The sequence below is a fragment of the Mycteria americana genome, chromosome 6 (assembly GCF_035582795.1).
Source record: "Mycteria americana isolate JAX WOST 10 ecotype Jacksonville Zoo and Gardens chromosome 6, USCA_MyAme_1.0, whole genome shotgun sequence".
Lineage (NCBI taxonomy): Eukaryota > Metazoa > Chordata > Aves > Ciconiiformes > Ciconiidae > Mycteria > Mycteria americana.
Genome location: NC_134370.1, coordinates 37,173,761 through 37,199,427, shown reverse-complemented (window position 1 = coordinate 37,199,427; position 25,667 = coordinate 37,173,761). Strand labels below are relative to the sequence as shown.

General features: G+C 39.7%; 1 protein-coding gene across 2 annotated transcripts in view; it reads left to right on the top strand.

The window, feature by feature from the left end:
• Positions 1-25,667, top strand: part of CTNNA3 (catenin alpha 3) — a 555,174-nt gene that overhangs the window by 6,478 nt on the left and 523,029 nt on the right. For both annotated transcript variants that reach the window (XM_075505306.1, XM_075505308.1), the window contains exons 2-3: positions 903-1,095; positions 12,181-12,347. In XM_075505306.1, coding sequence (XP_075361421.1) covers positions 903-1,095; positions 12,181-12,347 — 360 coding nt within the window. The remainder of the gene's footprint in view (positions 1-902; positions 1,096-12,180; positions 12,348-25,667) is intronic.

Genomic DNA, 25,667 nt, shown 5'->3' with positions numbered 1-25,667 from the left:
GCCTGCTGGACTGAGAAATTCATACACAGCTTTGCTTTGCTTATGCAATATTGTTGATTGGAATGCCATTTAATGAAATGAAGTGATTTTATACATATAAAACGTGTTCATTGAGCACCAAGACTAGATCTGTACTTAATATTATGTTGTCTATGTTCTGGAACAGAGAACAGAATAGAAGGAGGATTAAAAAACATTAGTAAACGTAATGAAAATAAAGTGTGTTTTAAAATATCTATATAGCACTTCTCTTTTAAAATCTTTTATAAGTCTTTCCTTAGTGTGACAGCTCAAGCAATGACTTAGAGAATAGTCTGTTAGAAACATTCTGTTGGAGTGTGGAGGCTGTGCTCAGATGATGAGGAATGTGGAGTGGGATGCTATATAAAAATAAGTTCTTTATGGATGTTGAAGTGCATTGTTAAACAACATAATTTGGATAAAGCTGCAGTAAACCTACCAGATAACTTGGGAGATTTAAGATGGAAGTATGGGAAGATTCAGCACTGATTAGAATTCCTGCCTTGGCTGAAGCCTCCTTAGATAGCATTAGTAATTTTTTTTTTTTTATTATGAGGAAATTTTAAAACAAGCAGTGTCAGGAGTTTGCATCAGGGTTAATGTAACAGTGAGATTTCTGTTGACTTTGCTTTGATCATAAAGAAAGAAGAATACAAAGATGAGGCATATTAAGTAACATTATCTGTCAAATTTGATTCAATAGTTTTGCCCATTCTCAGTATGTATGCTGAAGTTGCCTGTCTCTGTCTAAAGCAGGGGGAATCTCATTGCTTATTCTCAACTATAATAAATTGATTTTTTTTTTTAAATTTGAGAACAATATAAATTTGCTTATTATAGAACTTACACCACTATTGTCTTTTTTTGTCTTTTAAATGTAGGTTACAACACTAGTGAACTGTCCACAGAATCCTTCTAGTAAGAAAAAGGGCCGTTCCAAACGAGCTCGTGTCTTACTAGCTTCTGTGGAAGATGCCACTTGGAATCTGTTGGACAAGGGGGAAAAAATTGCCAAGGAAGCAATTGTGTTTAAAGAAGAACTTCATGCAGCACTTGCTGATGTCCGGAAAGAGAGTAAGTACATGACAAATAATTTAGGCACCAAAAGGAATTAGTTTAACCATGTAACACTGGTATCAAAATGAAGCTAGGCTATCCATGAGAAGTATATTTTGATGTGCAAATGTCTGAACTTTGGGTTGTCTAATTGTATGGGCTCAGATACCACTTACAAGGAGGTAAAGTGTGCAAGCTGGGCCCTGTTGTGGAAAAACACTTATGTCAGTGGAAGTTTCGTTGTGTTTTTTTTTTCCAATGAAGACAGCATGCCCCTTGTTAATTTTAGTGGCTGTTAAGCACAAGTTTAAGTTAATGCATGCTTTAGTGCTCTTCTTGAAAAGAACTGTTTACCTGAATCTGGGATTAAGGCCTTTTAGTTAAAAATTTAAAACCAGAAATCTTCCCTCTTTTGTGCAGTAGTAAGGACTTAATTTGGGAAGGTGTAATAGTCCCATTTGGAGGTATGTTTTGAGACTTCAGTAGGAGGAAGATGGATTCTTTACCCTGCTGTAAGAGTCATCCCCTCTTGATAGAGCAGCTCATATTTGAGTTTTGCCATATTCCATTTCCTCATGACCTATCTCCCCATTTCCAACCGGACTCCCAGGATAGGACTAGGTTTTATGATCTGCTGAGAAGGCTGTATTAGCCAATTTCTTTCAGGCTCTTAGTTGCTTTGTTGATTTTTACTCTCCCCATAGATAATCAGGGCCTATTGGGTGAATATGAAGGCCAGGCTCAAATAGTAATAAGCTGGATGACAGACATCCAAAACGTGTTCCTGCAGAAATCAGCCTTGAAAACTGATTCAGGAGAAGGTTTCGGAGGAAAAAGGGGACAGAAGAGTAATGCTTTTAGTGCCTGGTTATTTGAGAATTACGTCCTTTCATCAGTGCTCCGTGAATTTTGTAAACAAATGTTTCCCAAGGGTTGCCTGGAATCAGAGGGGCTGATGAAAGCCTTCCCAAACAAGTAGGAGCAGACAAGCAAAGAAACAATGGTCTGTACCATAAAATTATTTTCAGGCCATGTTATCGAATGAGCTAGCAACCAGGCTTGGTTTTATCAAGGGGCAAAGTGGGCTTCAGTTGCCTTTTCACTACTGAGCAGTGTGGTGTATGTTCTTATGCCATGTGACAACTTGTGCCTGAAGGACTGCATGTTAGCCATTTACATCAGTTCTTTATATCACCCTGCTCTTACTAAAGTTGCAACTTAATCAGGATTTTTTGTTTGTTTGGTTGGTTTTATTTTGTCTTCCTCCATGTGCAGCTGGGATGGTTTCTGAGTCTCTGCTGTTCTTCAGGGTAGTGATCACTAGCTGTTGGTTTTCTCTGGATTCAGAGATGGCTGCATTTTAGAGTTTGATATATGCACATGGTGTCTGAGATACCTTAAGGTCCTTTGTCATTAAAAGCGTTATGACCAGCAAATATCATTGTTATCTGTCAGACCGATCAGCTGAGGCTCTTAAAAAAATCATTCACTTTGGAGTACTCTTAAAAAATGTTAGCCCATCTATTCCAGGCTGATAACACAAGACAAGAATAAAATATATAGTTCTATATTGATTTTTATACATAGATAATATAAAAATATTTCACATTTTCAATTTATTTATTGATTCTCAGTCAAGACCAGAGATAACTACAAAAATAAATAATACATAAAGTAGATTATATACACCTCATACATTTTAAAAGAAAGTTAATTCCATGTTATCACCTGTCGTTATGCAATGACAAATTGAGTGTTCACAGCCGATCTTCCTCCAAGGATTTGCCAAACTGCATGAGTTAATTTTAAGAAGATGGTGAACAATCATAAAACAAATAGCAGTTTGTTAATTTTGCAGATATTTTTAGTCCCTTGAAGCTACGTATTATTTTTAATTTGCGGTATGCCGCAAATTAATACATCATACGTAACTTTATTGCCTGTTATTCAAGTCACATTCTGCTGCTTTTAAAAGTCTCATGTTATTTACTTCAAGCTCTTTGAAAGGATGTGGGTCATAAATTCTGGTAAACAGTGCTTGCATGCCATGCATGTCATAGCATATAGTATTTAATTTTCTGTGGGCATTTTTTTTCTGTGGTGACTGGCAGGTATTTTGATTAATATGTTCTTAAATTATGAATTTTTGCATGTGGCTACAGCTTGTATTTACTGTATAGTGGAATTTTGAAACAATGCTCTAGATGATTTCACTCAGATGTCAACCAAACTATCAGTCCCAGAGTTGCACACCAACATCTGGAAAGAACAAATACTCTCCTAGCTCTTCTCTCATTTTAGCTTGCGTCACATGTGGAGCTTGTTGAAGTTGAAGACTGTGACATGAGAATTAAATGCTTATTTCTTTTGAATGTCAATTGCCAGTGTGAAAATGCTGCTTTGTTACTTTTGGAGATCATTAATAGGGGTTCCTTCTAGAGGAGTGATAGACTTCTTTTTTCAAGCTGCTGCTGATAATCATGTTCATAATAATGTTTTGGGGAATAAAGGGGCAAATTAGTAGGATAAAAGTGAAGAGTGGAGATATGATAAATAGAAGATTTGTTGTATTTAATTCATGTGATGCATTAGTGACTTCATCTAATGTCTTCAGAAACTGGGGGCATGTGTATATGCCCCCTTCGCTGACTACAGTTCAGTCTTGACAAACACTGTCAGTAGATGAGATTTTGGTCTCTCAAATTCAGTTGAGTTCTGTTAGTGACATCTGAAAGAAAGTGTTGCTATAATAGATGGCAGGCACATTCCCTGGATAAATCTAGTTTCTGCTTCCTTTGACATCTGCGAAGTTTTACTGAAGATTTATAGTCTTGGAGCTGATAATTTTAATACAGAGGTGCTCTGCATTTTCCTTTGGGTTTCCTCTCAAGAAGGTACTTTTTAAGGCCTATCTTTAGCCACATCTTGATTCACCTTCTTCTGGAACTCTACTAAATGAGTCACCAGGCAGGCCTGTGACAGAAATCCACTAGCCTAGTAACTGAAGAACTGTCATGTTTTCCTGTTGATCTGGTTTGGTGAAGCTTAGTTAAAGGGCACTTGTTTACACATTTTTATTCTAAGATAGTGTAATAAACCCAAATATAAGTACTTTGAAAAAGTCTCACTGCCAGATTTCATGTATACAGCATTTCAAAAAATTGCCTTCTGACTCATAATGTGCTGTGAATTTGCGGTAAAATAACTGACTCCTGTACAAAAGAATAAGAAGCATTGTTGAACCATAAACGCTTCTGACACTAAACATCAGACTATAATTAATGTCCTGATTCTGATATTTAATCAATTTTAAGACAAAACAGTGATGTAGTTTATGGGGGGAAACGTTACCTCAGGAATTTGCATTAAAGTCTAGCATTCTGCTTAGGATAATGATTTTTTGCATTTATGTCAAGGTGTGATTGCTTATAGTTTCAAACAGTGGTACAGGCATAGCTAAAATGTTTGGTATTTATTGCCATTGCTTACTGACTATATATGGTCAGAAACACAACAGTTGTTGTCTGTGTTGTTTCTATCTATTGCAGTGTCAGTGTTTCATGTGTTTAGCCTCAAGCTCAAGTGTGTTCCTAGATAAGCCTTTCATCACATATAACAGTGAATTGAAAGCAAGTTACTTGCTGGAATTTTGAACCTTCAGTTACTCTTTAAAAGGAAATTAGAAAAAATAATTTGATATTTCGAATGTCCACATTTAATGTCTTTTGACATTAAACAGGGGAGGCAAGACTTTGATGGCATGGAAGAAACTACCATTCACTGGCAAGAAATGGGGTGTGCACTGTAAGGCTATATACTAAAGGAAGGGGATAGTGATCTCTTGTATTATACTATGTTCTTATTTGGTGTGTGTCCACCCCCCCAGCTTAAAAATGAGCTTAGCCTTCTCATTGCACATTGAGAGGTATATGTGTATGCTTTGCATCTAAGGGACTTTCATTCTGGGAGACAGAATTTAGATATCCAAGTGGCTTAAAATAATCTGTGCTGAACACCCTTTTCATCAAACCAAGAACAGATCCCTTGTAGAAAATCTTCTGACATCACCATCACTGGATCAGGTGTCCCTGCGTGGGAAAGGAGGAATGAAGAGATGGGTGTAAGGCACAAAGGGAGTGTGTGGTGGCTCTGATTACATGTTAGGAAGAACTGTAAGAGATGTGGAAGTGGAACTTCCTGGTAGGCAGTGGTGAAATAATTGCAATGCAACAGAATACAGTGGTATCTGAGTGGGGTAAGAGACTGTGTGGCAGGAGAAAAATGTCCTGTAACATCTACAGAAAGCTATTGTGAGAATCTGAGTTATCAGAGTGTTGAATATTAGGAACATGCAGGAGGTATCAATCTGCTTTGTCCTGACACTGATAGTATCACTTCCAGCTGGCTGGCTGAAGCAGATTCCTTTATTTGCTGTAGCAGATGGAGATGGTATCTGTGGGAGCAGAACAGGTGATTATACTAGTGACTAGTATTGTTTAATCTCTTGTTTTTAGAAAGGGTAGGTTGTTTTGTGCTCTGATGTGACATCAACTCCCAACCTTCTCTGGTACTGATCCTGCTTATGTGTTAGGTTCATGCCTGAGGAACTTGAGGTTGCAAATACTAGTGTAAATCAGTTTATAAGTTTTCTATTATTGGTATAAACCGTTGATTTTTTTCTCTCAAGTTTGAGACTAGGACATTGGAAATCCTCTCTTTTTACTGATTCTGGTACCTCCCTCCCACCCTTAGTCAACGGGCTCCCTTTCACAACTGTGTTTCTCTGGAACTGTAAATCCACCAGCCTCTAAGGGTGCAGTTCACAGGAGTGGGTGACAGGACTTTCTTGGCAACAATATCTCCTTATGGGAGGACACAAGAATGGCATAAAATTCACTGCATTCCATGTGGATTTTACACTGCTGCAGCTAATAAACAAGCAGAGAAAGCCAGATGTAAAAACAAACAGAAGAGAGAGAAATGTGATGCTTAGATAGGATTTAGTAGGAGAAAGAAAATCTATTCAGAGAAATAAAAGAAGAAAGCATAATTCTGATGCTCTTGCCTAAAACAATAAAGAACATTTAGCTGGTGCCTGAGTGTGATCTTGAACACTGTCTCTGAGGGGTGCTCATGGACCGCAGTTAGTGGTATTCCTGCAAGTATCTGTATAGACAGACTGCCTGCCATCGGCTAGCAGCCCAGCAGAAGTGTGTACCTTTTGTCAGCTATTTGCCAACAGCAAATTTGCCAACAGGCTTACAGTTGACTTGTTTTTAAAGGAATTTTCATGTAAGTTTTTGGATATTTTTGGTGCTGGATAAAGTGCACGGATCCTTTAACTTTTTAAAAAATTACCTGTGGCTGAACTGTGTTTTTACCTCTCCCTATGCCCAAGCATAGATTTTTGTAAGCACATGCATAAATAGCAGTCATTTGACAGTAGCAGTCAGTAGCTGATCAGCTAATGGTAGTAACACCATTTACTTTGGGAGTCATCTATCTGTGTGTGCTGAATAGAGTCTTGGAAATATCTGCCTTCCAATAATTATGTAGTTATTGTATATCCTTCCAATAATTATGTAGTTATTGTATATCCTGACTTTGGTTCTTTGAATTGCTCATTTGAATGTCTAAAATAATTGAAATACTCTGAATACTCCCATCTTTCTGCTTCCCTATTTGTGCCACTAAAAGGGCACTGTCTTTCATTGTTTGTGACAAATGTCATTATGGAAGAATACCCACTTGATGGGAATTACAATAAAATGGATGAAATTGCATTGAACTGTCATGCTGTCTATGCATTTTAAGAAAGTTCTAACATCATATTGTTGTTGGAGCTGTCATTTTCTGCTGCTTGTACTCATCACTCCTATCTGCCTAGGCTGCATCTCATAGCTCTGTTGTAGGATCATGATTTTATACTTGTTCATCTGGCCATCCCAGCTTATGTCCAACTCATTTCTAAGGGGTTGGTCATATTTCAGACCCTTCTGGCTTGTCTTTGCTCACACACTCGCCCACAGAATCACAGGAGGGTTGAGGTTGGAAGGAACCTCTGGAGGTCATCTGGTCCAATCCCTCAGCTCAGGCAGGTCCACCAGTCTGCCCAGGACCATGTCCAGTCAGCTTTTGAATATCTCCAAGGATGGAGATTCCACAATCTTCCTGGTCAGCCTGTGCCACTGCTAAGTCACTCTCACAGTGAGAAAAATGTTTTCTGATGTTTAATGGAACCTCTTGTGTGTCAGTTTGTGCCTATTGCCTCTGGGCCTGTCACTGGGCACCACTAAAAAGAGTCTGGCTCCATCTTCTTTGCACCCTCCCTTCAGGTGTTTATAAATACTGGTAAGATCCCCCTGAGCTTTCTCTTCTCTAGCCTGAACAGTCTCAGCTCTCTCAGCCTTTCGTCACGAGAGGTGCTCTAGTCCCTTAATCATCTTTATGGCTCAAGTACCCAGAAGATATCAGTGTTGAAATGGTACTATTCTTAGATTTTAGGACTATTTGAGGTTTTGAACTGTCTGAGGTGCTTGAAGGACATGCAAATCCAAGAGCCATTCTCTTCTGGAAGGCACAATAGCAGAGACCTGGGCAAATAATCACGTGGGGCCTGTGAACATACAGTTCAGCCTTGTGCTTCTGGATGGGGGAAACGTTACATTAGAGGTTTCTGAGAAGCTGCTGTGCTGTCAGAAGATTATATTTTTTGTTCCCAACTTTTATTATATATTCCTGGTAACAGCACTGTCTCCTATCCTCAGCTAAGCTATATCTCACTTCTCTCCTGATCCATTCAGTTACTAACTCATAGGCTCACCATTCACTCCTGTCTGGGCTTCTCACAACTGAGTACTTTCACTCCTTCCTAACCAACTGGTTCCTTTCTAATCTGTAGCTCTGCTTTCCTGGTCAGTTTTGTTTGGACAACTTTTACTGTGCACAAAGAGACTCTACTAGCAGGATATACAGAACTTAAAAAGTAGTTGGTTAGTGGCTAACACATACAATAGATAGCTAAGGCTAATGACTGACTGAGCAAAGTGTTAATGTATTTATTACCCCAGTAATGCTGGCCAGGCAGTTGGCCAGTTGTCCGTCATGTGGGAAAATGTTGGCCTCTGTTGCTTCTTTGGAACTGTGGCTCAGTTTTGCAGGGTTGTTATCTTGCAAGTTCCTGGGTCTTTTTGCCCAAGATTTATAACTTCTCATGTCAGTATTTTTTCCTCTTAGACTCTTTGTCTGCTAATTACTACTATCTCTACAACTCCACTTCTGTCTGTGTTTTTACTTAATCTTGTGTGACATTAGCTAACATACTTTCTTGCACCTTACCAAAAATTTTCTCAGCTAAGGTCATACAGTTGTACTACACCAAACTAGGCCTTGGATCACAGAGAGCTGAACCACAGGACTGAGGATTCCACATAGTCTTCCTCTGGTTGGTTGTCTTCCCCCCCCCATTTTCCTCTCAAAGTAACCAGTTCTATTTTCTTGTCTTATTGGCTTCCCTTCATTAATTCTCTTCTCCGTTTCTCCAGACTTAACTAGTTTTCAACAGAAGTTCTCCTGAACTGCAGCTGATTCTGTGCCTAAGAAGGATTAAGTTCCCCAAAGGTCACCAAGTTGACTTGCTACTTATCCTTTTATCTTGGGAAGTATGTGAGGTTGACGGACCACGTTTATCTCGGGCGACAAACCTATCTGCAATTCTGGCTTAAAGTGTTGAGTTAAAATAAGTTAATAGCTGCTTTGCCTTTGCTTGGATGGCACAAGACACTGCAAAAATAGTAGTGAATCTGGTCTGTTTGCTTACCTTGTAAGTAAATGCTAATAAATAACAGGTGGTAGAATACTGTGTGCTGTTTTCTTCCTCTCCTTATAAACACTTCAGATGTTCTGTATGTCTCAAAAAAAAAAAAAAAAGAGTCAGTCCATAAATAGTGCAACAAGGAGAGCCTATCTTCCTTCACATTTGCATCTCAACACTTCTGTAGATTCTTTGAAGCTTAGTAGTAGGTGAGTTTTTACTGCCAGCCCCAGCTTGCCATCAGTGAGGGCTTTAACTTGGTCTCTTTCCCAATTTCCTATTTTCATGGAAAAGTAGCTAGCTAACTTTGAATATCTTCCCCTGTGTAAAAATTTGATTGAAATTGGTCAGAAAGTTCAAAAGTTACCAGGTGGCCAGTCAAACAGTTATGATGTTAATTTTATCATCTTGGGAAACAGCATCTCCCTGATGCTTTAGTCAGGATTTGTTAAAGTGAATCCTGAGGGACCAAGGTGGACAGCTCTATACTCATACATCTTAATTGCAGAAAAAATTTCATTGTTTCATGCTTTCTTGTCTTATTAAGACATTGCGTGTGTCAGCTTCCTGTTTGTGTGCAAATGTTTTTAAGAATCTGACAATTATAATGGTCACTGAATTAATACTACAGTGTACACATTCCAAATACATAAAAAACATGTGATGTTAACTTGCACTTTTACAGCCTGAAAGATAACACATCAAATTTAAGATATTCAAACCCAATAATTGGCAGGACAAACAGATGGTAGTTAAATACTATGGAAGTAAAATAGAGACAGTTTGTCAGGTTATTCATTGACATTACTTGTTCTCAGAAATTTGGGAAGTTTTCTTTCTGTTTGAAGTCATAAGAGAAATGAAAGGGCAAGGATTATAGTTTTATGATAGTGTGTATGCACTGTATTTCCCATGTCCTTGTTAAGGCACAATGAATTTCCAGAGTTAGTATCTTAAATTCCTACTAAAACTTCCCAAATTGTTATTAATTTATTAACATTTGTAGTAGTCACATCTAAAGATATGTATGCATGTAAGTAGGATTTTCCCTCTCCATTTACTTCTCCCCACCCATCCAGGATTACTGGGCTCAAATCAGTGCTGTGAAACTTCTTCCACTACTGAAAACAGAACTCATCTGGAGAGGTGTTTCTCTCCATTGCAGATGGGGAAATAATAAACCTTAAAAATCGGTGGTTCTGATTAATACTTGATTTTTATTTCCTGTAGTTTTATTTGTTGTGATGTGCTCAGCCATGGTGCATTATTTCACCAGCTACTAGAGAGAAGTTCTAATTTGCTGTTCTGAGCACAAGAAACTGATTTATTTTTACTTTCACTGTTTTGTGATGTAGCAGGTGCTAGAACCAGATCTCAATTTAGTGTGATTTTTATTTATTTATGGAGTTTGCTAAGCATGTACTTAAGATACATGATTTGCACAAATACTTTAACAAATCCAAGAGAAAACCAGTGAGCACTATTCAAGATGGGTGTTCCTGGAAAACTGATGAGTTTCAGCATGTTGGAAGTATTCAGTGTTCTGAGAATCAAGCCAATACTATCTCAGGTGCTGGTATGAGGACTTTGTAGTAATTGGTAGGTTTATTTCTGTAGCCTTTGCTCAATATTTTTCTCAAATGCAGTTTGTGGTAAGAGCAGTAAAACTTGTTTTTTCTGTGAATCTTGAGAAATGAAGTCGCATATAGAACCAGTCTGGCAAACTGGTGTACTTGAATAGTTCTCACTCAATTCAGATCGAAGGAGCACATAAAAGTCTGTATCTGTGTAATTACAGGAAATCCCTTATGTTTGTACGTATTTCTATGAACATGCATTAAATACTGACTGTATGTATTTTGTACAAACCTTGTTGCCTATTTTTTGATTTGAGGACTCCAAAGCTTATAAAAACACATACTTGGTTCAGGTAGCAAAACTCTTTGCATGACTTTAGCTTTGACTTTACTACCAGATACTCTGAAGTAGACATGCCAATAGCATTCCTGCATGCGGCCTGTTCAGACTTGCCTTTGACTGAAGCTATACAGTGCTAAGGGTACTGTGAATTTAATTTCAGAAGGTAATATTCTCTCCATACTTTTGGTAAGAATTTGTAGAACAAAATTAAACAAAAATTGCATGTTCCTGCACTCTCTTCTTTCTATGTAGAAAACCTCTATGATACAAATGACTGCTTGGAGAAATGTACCCCATTCTTATACTAAGACTTAGGTAATTTAGGTACAGGTGGAAAGAATATTACATAATAAAGAATTTAACTCTGGAGCAATACCAAAATTTTTGAATGCCATAGTTTTCTTTACTGTTACATCCAAAATCCAGGACATGCTTAAGGCAGTTGTCAACAAAGGGCTGACTTCGTGAATATGTAGTCCTTTAATAGCTACATTTACTAATGTTGTTTCCTAATTTTAGCACAGCCAAAACTATTAATTTTTGTGACTTTTGATCGATCTTTGGTTTCCAAGCTGATACAGAGTTTAATGGGTAAAATGTTTATTTTAGCAGTTTGTGCTTGTGTGACAAGAATTTTCCAGTGCTGTTCTGTGTAGAGTGAGTTCTCTCAATGTTGTGCCATCACTAGCAAAGCTCCTCAGGTGATAATAGACTTTGAAATGCTTTTAGAAATGAGTTTAATGGCATTTTTCTTCTCAGAGTAAGTCTAGGTGACAGAGTGCTGAAAGTAAACTTGGGTGTTTGTCATTGTTGTTCTTATTGTTAAATTTCATTTGCAAAACTTCATGTTGGAGAGCAATATATTGTTGTCTGCTGGCACAGTTACTAGCTCCATTGCATAGATTTCACATATTTTATGTCAGAGTCAGATGTTCAAGTGTATGAGATTTTCATTCCATTAACTTATATTTATAATGAGAAGAACAATATTTGATTCCCTTCTGTGACCAGAAATTATTTAATAGCAAGGACAGCAAAGTACATAGTAATATAAAAAGCAGTGACTGGAAAAGTTTAACATAGAGCCCCTGGCCTTGTTGTGTACAGCTAAGAGTAATGGTCTGATTGCCAAGGGAATTATTTCAGAATTAAATGATTGAGAAGAGCAGAAAGGGAATATCGTTCAAAATGTGGAATGCTCTGCATGATCTGTAATAATTAACCTTAATTTCAAGGCATTAGGGCATAAAAGAGATGCCAAATTCATTGGCAATACTTGCGACTTGCCAAATAACTGATCGAGTTTTAACTTTTTTTTTTCCCTGGTTGTTGCAATATAGCCTAAGGGAATTTATGTCTCCATTTTGCAGGTGAAGCCTTAAAGGTATCAGCAGAGGCATTTACCAGTGATCCCTGCTATCTGCCTAAGAGGCAGGCTGTTGTCCAAGCAGCACGATCTCTGCTTACAGCTGTCACAAGGCTTCTAGTTCTGGCGGACATGGTTGATGTGGCATACTTACTGGAACATTTAACTGTGGTGAGTAGAATTTGACTAACTCAGACTCCCTTTAGCCAGAGAAGTGTCTGCTGATGGTTCTTTCTGCCTTGAAAATTCTTTTTGTACTTGGAAATTGCAGATCTCATGCACATAACACCTTGGCAACTGGTAGAGGTGTAGATTCTAGATGAGATTTGTAGAACGTACCAAAAAAAAAGTCTTCTACTTCTAACTCAACATATTTGATCTGGGGAAGCAGATGGTTATCTGTACAATTATATTTCTTATTTCCTGTTTTCTTACTTGAATTGTTGTACTTGTATAGCTTCTTATGCATGAAACTTTCTTGATATTTACGGCAGTAGTAGGGAATAATTTATCTGTAGAGAATCTTAAAGGTGGAATTTTATGTGGATATTTATGCAGAGAAAGAACTGGGTAGGTAAGAGTCTATCTCTGTATTCAAGTTGGTTTGTGAGAGAGATCAGCTAAAAGGAAAGGGAGGAGGTTTGTGAAGGAGGCCTCCGGCAACTCCCCAGCTCCAGCTATATATTTGTACACTGCAGACAGAAGACTAGAAAGTCCCAATGTTTGCAAAGTTTTAAAAATTGTGCAGTAGAAAATATTCTCTAAAAGCCACTTAATTTTTTCACTCAAGGGAATAATGTGTTTTGGAAGTGCGTATGATAATAGTGCTATGTTTTGGGTCATCTTTTCTTCCACTTGACCCTCTTTATACAGAAGGGACAGCCTTTCTATTCCCATATAAAACTAACTGGTGGCTGTGCCACTGTTGCTGAATTAGGCAAAATGTCCACACTTCTGTTGTTCAACATCAAAATACTTTCCTCTCTACATAAACTGGAGTTCCTTTAGTGTCAGCCATAGTGTCCTATGTGAGCACAGTGTGATTTTAATCTTCCCAGTGTCATGTGTCTGACCACAAAAATGTGTTTGCTGAGTTTCTTCTCTGGCTACTTACTCTATTCAATCTGGTGTGTGTCTTCACTGGGAAGAGCAAGGAATTGTTCAATTTTTGTTTCCTTTTTTTTCTAATATCTTCAGTAATGTTTGACAGACTGATAAAAATTCAAAGTTCTGTTGACTTAATGTTTCAGGGCAGAGGTGAATAATCAGTGCCACCTCTAATAATGCCTCACGCCACAAGAGGACCCACTGACTTAAAGGGGACCGTTGTGAAGCAAGTTCAGTTTGGTGAGGACAGGGGAATGAAAATTTTACCTCCCAATCAGAGTAGGAACAGTATTTCATAATAAAACAATGTTGTGTCGGTTTCAGTGCTGTGTTTGAAACATCCAATGTTGACAATTGTTGGAGATGCAGTACAGGCTAAATGAACACTGACTTGCAGAAGCTTCTATGTTGTTACATATGTATGAAATTTGTCAGCTGTAAGAGGAGTGGCCTATGTCTTTTGTAATGTTTGTGGAAAATTTTCTTAAATTATTATAATTTTCATTGGTAGCCTATTAAATTCTTGCATATGTATTTTCATAATCCTAGATGCACCCTTCTAAAATGGTTTCAGTATGTTTTACATGAGAGAACTAAAATTCGGTAGTTTTATTTCCTAGAGTTTCAGTATTTCTAAAAAAGTGTATAATTCACTTCATGATTTCCATTTGAAAATGAAAACAAACAGTAACTGAAAATCATAAAAGAACTCAAAGAATCATTCAGGAAAAACTCCAACACTGCAAAGAATGCAATTAAGTTTTCTTCTTCTTCCATACTTTAATTTAGTTCTCTTAATAGGAGTGAGAACTGAATTCTTCAATTAACTCTTAGAATTAATGAGTGGGGCATAACACTTTCAAAAATGCACATATAAAAATACTCACCCTAGTCCTTAGAGGAAGGTGGTACATTTTCCATATTTATTTAGTCTCTGCCTTGGCTGTTGAACTTGCTAAAGGTGGTATTATCTGTAATGGTATCTTTTTATGTTGACATTAATTAGGAAATTGACTTAGAAGATAATTTCAACATATGCTACTGAACAACATTCAAATTATAACAACTTGTGGTCATGACTAACTAAGCCAGATTTAAATGCAATTAAATATTTTAATGAGTCTCAACTTTGCTCTTTTCAAAGTCCTTAACTTTTAATATAATTTAAAAGTCCCTTAGGAATTCAGTTTTTCTTCAATGTGGTCTTGCTCCAACAAAAAGACATTGTATTCACACAGGGGCTGCAGCATAGAAAGTAGACCTTGTCTTTGCTGTATCAGCTTTAATATTGTCGATGTTTGCATGGACTTGAAAATCAACTCTCTTTAAAAGTCATTAGCAGTTTCTTTTCTTTGAACTTGTTCTAAAATTTTAATACTTCTACCATTTTATCCTCGTCTTCACAGAGACATGGATGTTACAGCTGTTATTAATCATTTAAGAGATGAGAAATTTCATTGGCCTTTATTTCCATAACTCTGAGCTCTACAATTGTCATAGAATAAAATGAAGAAATTTAAAGGACTGAGCCAAAAATAATTTAAAAAATGGGGGAAAAAACCCCCCTAGTAATAGTAGAATAAATGAAATGAAAATTCTAACCAAGGAAGTTTTTTTGTTTGTATGTATAAAATGAAAGAAAGTGGTCCAGCATCATCAAAGAACTCTGTAGAGTATTAATCAGATCATATTCAATATGGAAGTATTTCATGGGGAATTATCTATTTATGTATCTAATCTTTTTCAAACCCATTTATCAAAGAGTGCTGGAAGTTTTTAGTATTGCTCGCTCAGTAAAGCTGGTTAATTCCAACACTGACATTCAAAACATTTGAAACTATACTTACTTCTGCTGACAGAATGCAGTCTGGATCATTAAACTTTAATTTCCTCCGTAATCTGTGAATAAAAATAGAAAGAAAACAATGACAATGTGACTAGCTGTCATATAAAGCCTTGTCTAGTGTTACCTGTCACATCTGCCATTCTAAGTATATCTAGGAAAAAAGATCAACCTCAGCTACCTCCTTCCAGTTTATGTAGTCTATAAGAGTATTGTTTTGTGTACATTTTACTTAGACTTTGGACTGTTTTTGACTTCTAGGTAATAAAATCTTTATATAAACCAGAGTATAATGCTGAAAATACCAAATATTTTTGTCACAAAAATATTGAAATGCAACTTTTAAACTAGAAATAACAGGTCAGTCTATTTGGAAGAATTTGATAGGAATTCTGGCAGGAATGTCACTCCAAATGTCCAAAAACATACCTTTGTGAACATGAGATTAGCTTTTTTGAAATTTCACTAATAAAGTGGAGAGAATTTTGGTTGTTTTATGGATTCTATAGAATCTTCACCCACCAAAGTGTGTATTGAATAATGCATATTAGAAGCCAGTACAAATTCTCAGGGACTGATCATATTCTGGCACAGTACACTTCTAGGCATTTGTGGAATTTACAGCCTTATAAGAGTATGATGGTGTGGTGCGAACAGCAATCTCATTTTAGAGTTGACTGAGAAAATAAAGTACATCACGCTAATAAGAAAGGTTTTGCTTCTTTAAACAACTTAAAATTTTCTCAACAGGAGTTTAAATAAATAGCTGTCTGTATCTGAGTTTCCATACTTATTTTAGAGTTTGAAGTCTCTAATCAAAAAACTGAGTTGTGAAAAATGTAGTTAGATGAAGGGCTATATCATGTATTGCACTCTTTGATTCAGAGCTGTATTACTAGCCTCATTCATTATGGTTAGTAATGCTCGATATTATTTAATTAAGTGAATTAACAGACTAACGGAATTGCTTGAATTTATTGATCAGAGGAGAACAGCAAGAAGGTAACACATTCCGAGAATTTTATTCAAAGTGCATTGGCAGTCTGTCTTTCTCTAATCTATTTCAGATCATGCTGAGCCAACATGTTTTATCTGCCTTTTTTCCCTTCTTGTCATGCTTGTAGATTTACTGTTTAAGTCTTCATATTTTTCATGAACGCCTCAGACAGTGTGATCTTTATAAAATGCTTGCTTAGAGTTATTTAAAATTCTTGCCAGGAAAAAAAAAAAGAGAATGGCTACAGATAAGAAGCAACTTGTGAACTTGAGCCCTGTGGGCATACTGCTGTCTGTTCCTCCCTTCCCTGCAGAGTATTCATCAGCATTAAAAATGTTTTGAGCAGGAGAAAAACAGTATGGTTACATAAAAGAAGAGAGGTAAGTCATCTCAGGCTTACCTACGCTTCAGATTTAGGTATTTCGTTCAACTGACATAACTCTGCTTAAACTAGAATTTGACTTGCTCCCCGCATGACCTTCTGACTGTTTTGGTATTGTAGTATCATGCAGTAAAACATTAAAAAAATGGAAAAAGGGCAAGAAAGAATGTAGGCTACCCTGGGGGTACAGGGCCAGGTTGTGAAACTGAAAATGATCAGAATCTTTCCACCTTCCCTTGGTGGGCATGGATCACTCCCATGGCAAGAGAAATCTCTGAAAATAAGGGGTGTTAAGAAGATGACAGGAAACTTTGGGAAAGGATTTAGCTTCTCCTTGGGTTCACACTCATATTTATTTTCTCATCAACCAGCAGAAATGGATTCTTGCTACCAATCTGAGGTCAGTATTTGCCACATGGGATGCAGTTGTTTGTAATCAGGGCTACAGGGTTTATCATTGCACTCTGCAAATTCTGTGGCAGTCTGTAGTGTGCAATAAATGACAAAGGAAAAGCAGCTCCTAAAGAATTACTTTTAAGACTTGGGCTTTTCAAAGTGAACATCTTTTTGAGTGCAACAGGAACCTGGATCCACTTCTGTTCTTGGTATAGTGGCCTCTTGACTGCTGCTTTGTAACTCCCCAATGACCTGTGGCTAGGGCTTCCCTTGGAACAGCCATATTCTTAATGACTCTCTTCTAGCAAACTGTTGCTAAGGAACAGACTCCCCAGTCACTGCAGTTCTGTTTATATGATATCTGGTTTTGGTCTTAGCATGGGAATCACTGAAAAAAAGAGCATTATCCTTTTCTTGCCAGTCAGAAACATGGCTTTGAAGGGACCCTAATTGGCCAGCTTCAGGTTACAGAATTTCTCTGAAGTAAGCAAGCCTGAAGGCTCCTGAACGTGTTTTACCAAAGCACAAGAAAACCAAATGGAATATAGTGGCTGTATTTCCAAGAGAAAAACACAATTGCTGGGTTAAAAACACACTTAAATGAAAAGGTTTGAAAACAAATCCAATCCTTGCTTCTTTGCAGTGTAGAGCCTTCCGTTCAGTCTTATTTCTAGTTCAGTACCTCTCAGCAGATTTGTGTCCCCAGTAGACTCTTCAGTGTCGCCTTTATGTCTATTGAAAACTTTTCTTTGCTGTCACATCTAAGGCTTAGGTGTGGGTCAGCTCCCTCAGGAATTTCTACTTCTCAGAAATTTCCTAGTTTTGCTTCTGCTGCAGGCACCCTGTCTGCTGTCTTTCACTGTTTCCTGTCCTACCTAATGTCCTAGAAGGGTCTCCATGAGCAAAGCATGCTTGGTAGATTTGAGAGAGGATCATTTCCATTTTTTCCAGAGTGTCTGCATGATTTAGAGTACGGTAGGAGCAGACCCTCACCCTTAGTGGTGGCAGGGCAGATAAATACATAGCCTTCCTCCCTACCGCTCAGCCACTGCCTTTTTAGTAGAGTCATAGGTCACAATAACAAAGGAAAATCATGCCCATCTACTGCACTCGGGGTGGGGGGAGAAGAGAGGGAAAGCAACAGGAGGGAATAGGTTGATAGGTTGCCCTCTTAAAACTCCTGCCTGGGAGTGAGTTTTGACATCTCTTGAAAACTGTGCATGTAGGGGTGGGTAGACAGACCTGGGAAGGGAGGATATAAACTTTTTTTATTATGAATTAAGAAAAAAGAGTTAAGGAAAAAATTCCTAAAGCTGGGAAAAGCTGCCTTAGACAACAGCGGTATCTGTTTGTATCCCAGAGATGATGAGAGAGAATATAAGCAGCAACCTATCAGTTACACAAACCAGGAGAAAATAGTGATGAAAGCAAATTTAGCTGGACTCACTTGGTCCTAAGCTTTATACAAACTGTTTGCACAACCCAGGTATAAGGGGAGGGGGAGTGAAAGAAGTAGGGCTTATTTTGAATAGATAAGGCTTTCTTTAAGTACGGTGGAATTTTTCTGGTTTGGCTTAAAATAGTATGAAAGATATTTATTTTTATGAAAAATTAGTATATAAATAATTGTAAAGTTGTGAGATAATTTCCAAATGAAGTAAGTTGGAAGCACAAATCTTGGGGAGATCTATGATACAAAGGTGGTTTGTAGCATAGGTTAACATGGAATGCATGAAGTTGCCAGAAATACAACTGAGTTTGAGAAATCTGTATTATGTCTGGTGATGAAGTTTGAAAATTATTTTGGGAAAGTTGGAAGGTGGGATATTAGAAAAGCAGACACCTATTTTAAATTATTATTTGGACTATGTAAATGCCTGCATGCTCCAATCAGTGACTAGGACTCTATTGCGGTAGACTCTTCGAACCTATCAGGAAAAAAAGAGCATTACGAAATTGTTTCGGAGTGGTTATTACTGTGTTTTGGTTCTGTAGCAACACTTACCTAACACTGAAGTGCAGTGCTTAGAAGAGAATAATATAAGAGTGACACTCTGAAATTTCCTTCTATGAGCACTAATCTTGGAAGGCAAACTCTAGGCTAGTAAAATAACCTTGGAAAATCAGTTTCTCTTGGCAGATTATTTATTGGTAGTATAGTAATGAAGTCAGTGTAATGTAGAGTGGCTTGTCTGATCAACAATTATTTGTATCTGAAGCATGCACAGATCATTCTGATCTAGAGAAATTTATTTTATAACTCACTCGTGCTTTGGGAGGCAAAAATGAGGAAATGTGTGCAAAACAAACAGTATCTGCTTTATCACCAAAATGCATGTCTTCAGACCTTCTTAAAATGAGAGCAAAATCATCTGATATTTTCTGAATGGAAAAAGCTGTGTGACCTACTCTCCATAAACCTCTCCAAAGAGGCACATTGCCCATTCCATTACAGCAAAATCCTGGGACAGCAACTATTTTCTCATAAGTATGTGTGTTCAGTAATTGGAATTTGAGAGGTTTTGAATTTTTTTTTTCAACCATATCTCCTGGTGATTTAAAATAGTACATTTAGTATAATTTAGTCTTTTAAAGAAGCAGTATGTTATTAAAACAGGAAGGTATTTTTTAATGAATGGCTTTCTTATGTCAGAATGGAAATAAAATTTGCTTCTTGTCCTTAATTCAACTCCTGTTAATCCATATGAAAATAAAGAGAAATATTTCACAAATGGATAAAAGAGTTCAGTGCTATTTTGCTGCCCTGCACAGTGGAAGATGATAATATTGATATTCTGAAAGACAAATACTCTTTCACTTCTGCAGCTCTAGACAAACCAGAAAAGAGCCATTTCTCCTTATTCTTGAATAACAGACTGGCTTTTTGCAGCTTTGGCCCTAAATCTGAACCAAGTATGTAGAAGGAGACCAAGTAAAGGATGTGCAGCAGGCCGTTTGATTACGTTACCATTATAATTTAGCTAGACTCCCAGGCAAATGACATTAAAGGTATGTGGTTTGTCAAATAGCTTCATTCACAAACTGAAGAAGCAATAGCTGCTGCCTCCCATAACTCTTTCTGTTTATATGGAGATTGTAAGGTTATTACCAGGAATAAGACTTTGTATTCCATATTTAATTATGTCTCCTCCCATACATCTGAATTTTAAGCAATGAAGTACTTTGCACTGCATATTTATAATCTCATATTTTTGTGGCCTGGCCTCCTGTTTAGCTGACAAGCCATTAATTTTCATGGCCCATACTGAGGTTCCCAGGCTTGTCAAGGGAATCCCATCAAACTTGGAGAGAATTTTGTTCACCTCAGGCCAAACAAGCTCAAACTTGTCTAGTGCAGAAACTATTTCCTTGGGATTCTGTAAAGGATGCTATGAAGTGCAACTGCAAAGTTATGTTATCGAAATGTAATAATTAAACTAGACTTTAAAAATCACATAGCAACTTCCTTTAATATCATTACTTACTCCACAAATACTCATATTATGAATCAGTTTGCTTGCAACAGCTAAACATGGTAGCAACAGTGAACAGTGACCTTAACCTTTTACAGAAAGATGCAGAGCTAAGCTACAACATGAAGAGACTTTTAAGTCTTTATTAAATTGGATAAATTAATTTGAATGAAGATCAAACATAGTAAATCTTAAGTCGTATCAAAATTTTAGTATGATTTCCTGTTGAAACATTATGCCACCACTCTGTTTATGCCTCAGCCTCTTCTCTTTGAACTCATTGCCTCATTTCCATTACATATGACAGAAGAGCAGAAGTTCCAAGGTTCCTGCAAATAGGTAGATGGATAGTGGAGAAAAACACCAAAAAGGCTACATCAGGAGCTTACAAAGACATGAAAGGATTCTCAGCCCTTATAAACAGCTTTACTGCAGGAGAAACTTCAGTCAGGGCTCACATCTCTTCTTTGCCATTACAATGAATAAGCTGTGAGACTATAGGAAATTTAGTCCTTATGGTTACAGTTATACTTACTAATTACATAGAACTGTGATCATTGTCTGAGAGGAGGTTGCAGGACTTTACCATACTAATCAGGGGCATCATACTTATGAAGAGGCCATATTAATAACACTCTTCTGGTCCATCCACATTCGGGATCTTCATCACTTTCAGAGTTTTAATGGTATTTGTTGCTTCAAGATACCTAAAATGGGACTGTGAGAGTTGCTCCACTTAGTTTAAGACATCCATTGTGTGGTGGTCTCCAGTCGGATCAGCATGCAACCTTCATTCAGCAATGTCTTGATGGTGCATGTTCAGGACATAGTGTCTGGTGTGTTATCCACCTTCGGTGTTTTAGTGCCAGGGTGCTTGGCTCTAGTTCTACAGTTGTTGATTTTGGGTTTTTTAATTGTGAAAGGAATGTTGTAATGTTCATGAATGTAATGTAGCATTCTTGTGTTTTGAAAAGTTATAAAGTTGTCTATGCAGTGTCTGTGCTATGGAGTTATCTACAGTAACTTGACAAACAGAAGCAGCTCTTCAGAATTGTTGAAATACTGAGGCGAGCAGCTCCTGTGCCAGCACGATCCAGAACACTCCAGTGTGGTGCACAGGGGGGTTTCCTGAACCAGGGGAACCTCAGGGGGAGCCAAGAGAGCCCCCAGGAGCCCACAGCTCGCGTGACACAGCTGACGAGACACCTGGGTGGGGCCAGGAGCAATGGTGGCCACCTCCCACCCCCGGGATAAAAAAAGCCCCTGGGGAGCGCTAGTGACCAGGAGCACCCCCAATAGGCCAGGCAAAAGGGGCGTGGTGCGGCAGTTTGCACAGCAATTTGCACAGGAAGGGCGTGGAAGCTCTGCCAGCTCAAGCAGGGAGCAATGGTATCCACCCGGCAGAAAGCCATGGCCTCTCTAAGCTCTGCACCCGCCACGACTGACACAGCTTCCCAGACAGAGCTCTGGTGGGAACATGCTGTCACCCAGGTGTCAGGCTGCAGGGCATGCCCTGCTCTTATACCAGTATCGGACGGCAGCAGTGAGCCACACCTGTGGGAGGTGTGCCCAGGTAGAGGAACTCCTCCGCTTAGTGACAGAGCTCTGGGAGGAGGTGAGTAGGTTGAGGAGTATCAGGGAGTGCAAGAGAGAGATAGACTGCTGGAATCACACCCTACCTTCCCTGAGACAGGCCCAACAGGCAGACAGGACACGTGATATGGAGGATTCCCTACCCTCTCTCTGCCTGGCTCAACACAGTGACTTAAGGGATAGGGGGCAATGGTGATGAGTTCCTGCCTGGCATAGCAGGCGCGTCTCCTCTGTGACTACCCCACCTTCCCAGGTGCCCTTGCATAGTAGGTATGAGGCTCTGCAAGTGGAACCAAACAATAACGAGGACGATGGTTCATCTAGCTTGGAGGTGTCGCTGAGGTTAAGTCTGCTTATGCCCTGTGTCAAAACTGCTTCCATAAAGAAAAAAAGATGGGTCATTGTCATAGGAGACTCCCTTCTGAAGGGAACAGAAGGCCCAATATGCAGACCGGACCCACTTCTTAGAGAAGTGGGCTGCCTCCCTGCGGCCTGGGTTAAAGATGTGAAGAGAAAGCTTCCTACCGTGGTACAGCCCTCGGATTATTATCCATTATTGATTTTTTAGGTAGGCAGTGATGAAATTGCAACAAGAAGTCTGAGGGCAATCAAGAGAGGCTTCAGGGCCTTGGGATGACTGGTTAAGGGATCAGGAGCACAAGTAGTGTTCTCCTCTATCCTTCCAGTTGCAGGGAATGATGAGGAAAGAAACAGGAAGAGCCAGAAGATCAATACCTGGCTCGGACTCTGGTGTCACTGGCAGAATTTTGTTTTTTTTGATCATGGGTTGGTCTACACCAGGCCTGCTGGTGACAGATGGGGTACACCTGTCTCGAAGGGGGAAACGGATCTCTGCACAGGGGTTAGTAAGGCTCATTGAAAGAGCTTTAAACTAGATTTGAAGAGGGAAAGGGATAAAACCAGGCTCACTAGAGATAAGCTTGGTGGCGGCACACCAATGTTTGAGGGACGGTGTGCTAGCGAGGTCCTTTGGTCTGCTATCTCAGTGGAGGTAGGGGATGGAGATCCATACAGCAGCAAAGATGCAAGAGTTATTGATGTGTTAGAAACCACAGAAGTGCCTGAGAATGGGGAGAACCCCCAAAAAGGTGGCGGGATCAGTAGCCCAACTGAAGTGCATCTACACCAATGCATGCAGCACGGGCAACAAACAGGAGGAGCTGGAAGCCATTGTGCAGCAGGAAAACTGTGATATAGTTGCCATCACGGAAACATGGTGGGATGACTTGCACAACTGGAGTGCAGCAATGGATGGCTATAAACTCTTCAGAAGGAATAGGCAAGGCAGGAGAGGTGGTGGGGTAGCCCTGTATGTTAGGGAGTGTTTTGATTATCTAGAGCTTAATGATGGTGACGATAGGATGGAGTGTTTATGAGTAAGAATCAGGGGGAAGGCCAACAAAGCAGATATCATGGTCGGAGTCTGTTACAGACCACCCAACCAGGATGAAGAGGCAGATGAAATATTCTATAAGCAGCTGGGAGAAGTCTCATGATCACTAGCCCTTGTTCTTGTGGGGGACTTCAACTCACCAGATGTCTGCTGGAAATACAATACAGCAGAGAGGAAACAGTGTAGGAGGTTCCTGGAGTCTATGGAAGATAACTTCCTGACACAGCTGGTGAGTGAGCCAACTAGGGAAGGCACCCCTCTGGACCTGTTGTTTGTGAAAAGAGAAGGACTTGTGGGTGATGTCATGGTTGGAGGCCGTTCTGGGCATAGCGATCACAAAATGATAGAGTTTTTGATTCTTGGAGAAGTAAGGAGGGGGATCATCAGAACTGCTACCTTGGACTTCCAGAGGGCAGACTTTGGCCTGTTTAGGAGACTGGTTGACAGAGTCCCTTGGGAGGCAGTCCTGAAGGGCAAAGGAGTCCAGGAAGGCTGGACATTCTTCAAGAAGCAAATCTTAAAGGCACAGGAGCAGGCCGTCCCTGTGTGCCAAAAGACGAGCTGGTGGGGAAGACTACCAGCCTGGCTAAACAGAGATCTTTGGCTGGCACTCAGGAAAAAAAGGAGAGTTTATGACCTTTGGAAGAAGGGGCAGGCAACTCAGGAGGACTACAAAGATGTCATGAGGTTATGCAGGGAGAAAATTAGAAGGGCCAAAGCCCAACTAGAACTTAACCTGGCTACTGCCATAAAAGACAATAAAAAATGTTGCTATAAATACATTAGCAACAAAAGGAGAGCTAAGGAGAATCTCCATCCTTTATTGGAGGTGCGGGAAAACATAGCGACAAAGGATGAGGAAAAGGCTGAGGTACTTAATGCCTTCTTTGCCTCAGTCTTAATAGTAAGACCAGTTGTCCTCCAGGTACCCAGCCCCCTGAGCTGGAAGACAGGGACGGGGAGCAGAATGAAGCCCCCTTAATCCAAGGGGAAATGGGTAGCAACCTGCTACACCACTCAGACACACACAAGTCTATGGGGCTGGATGGGATCCACCCAAGGGTACTGAGGGAGCTGGTGGAAGTGCTCACCAAGCCACTTTCAATCCTTTATCAGCAGTCCTGGCTAACTGGGGAGGTCCCAGTTGACTGGAGGTTAGCAAATGTGACACCCATCTACAAGAAGGGCCAGGAGGAGGATCCAGGGAACTACAGGTCTGTCAGTCTGACCTTGCTGCCAGGGAGGGTTATGGAGCAGATCATCTTGAGTGCCATCACATGGCATGTATGGGACAATGAGGTGATCAGGCCCAGTCAGCATGGGTTTATGAAAGGCAGGTCCTGCTTGACCAACCTGATCTCCCTATGACAAGGTGACCCGCTTAGTGGATGAGGGAAAGGCTGTGGATGTTGTCTATCTAGACTTCAATAAAGCCTTTGACATGGTTTCCCACAGCATTCTCCTGGAGAAACTGGCTGCTCGTGGCTTGGATGGGCATACTCTTCACTGGGTAAAAAACTGGCTGGATGGCCAGGCCCAAAGAGTTGTGATGAATGGACTTTACTCCAGTTGGCGACTGGTCACAAGTGGTGTTCCGCAGGGCTCAGTACTGGGGCCAGTTCTGTTTAATATCTTTATCAATGATCTGGATGAGGGGATTGAGTGCACCCCCAGTAAATTTGCAGGTGACACCAAGTTGGGCGGGAGTGTTGATCTGCTTGAGGGTAGGAAGGCTCTGCAGAGGGATCTGGACAGGCTGGATCAATGGGCCAAGGCCAATTGTATGAGGTTCAACAGGGCGAAGTGCCAGATCCTCCACTGGGGTCACAACAACCCCATGCAATGCTACAGGCTTGGGGAAGAGTGGCTGGAAAGCTGCCTGGTGGAAAAGGACCTGGGGGTGTTGGTCGACAGTGGCTGAATATGAGCCAGCATATGGTGGCCAAGAAAGCCAATGGCACCCTGGTTTGTATCAGAAATAGTGTGGCCAGCAGGACTAGGGAAGTGATCGTGCCCCTGTACTCGGCACTGGTGAGGCCACACCTTGAATACTGTGTTCAGTTTTGGGCCCCTCACTACAATACAGACATTGAGGTGCTGGAGCGCATCCAAAGAAGGGTAACAAAGCTGGTGAAGGGTCTAGAGCAGAAGTCTTATGAGCGGCTGAGGGAACTGGGGTTGTTTAGCCTGGAGAAAAGGAGGCTCAGGGGAGACCTTATCACACTCTACAACTACCTGAAAGGAGGTTGTAGAGAGGTGGGTGTAAGTAGCAAGACATAGGACAAG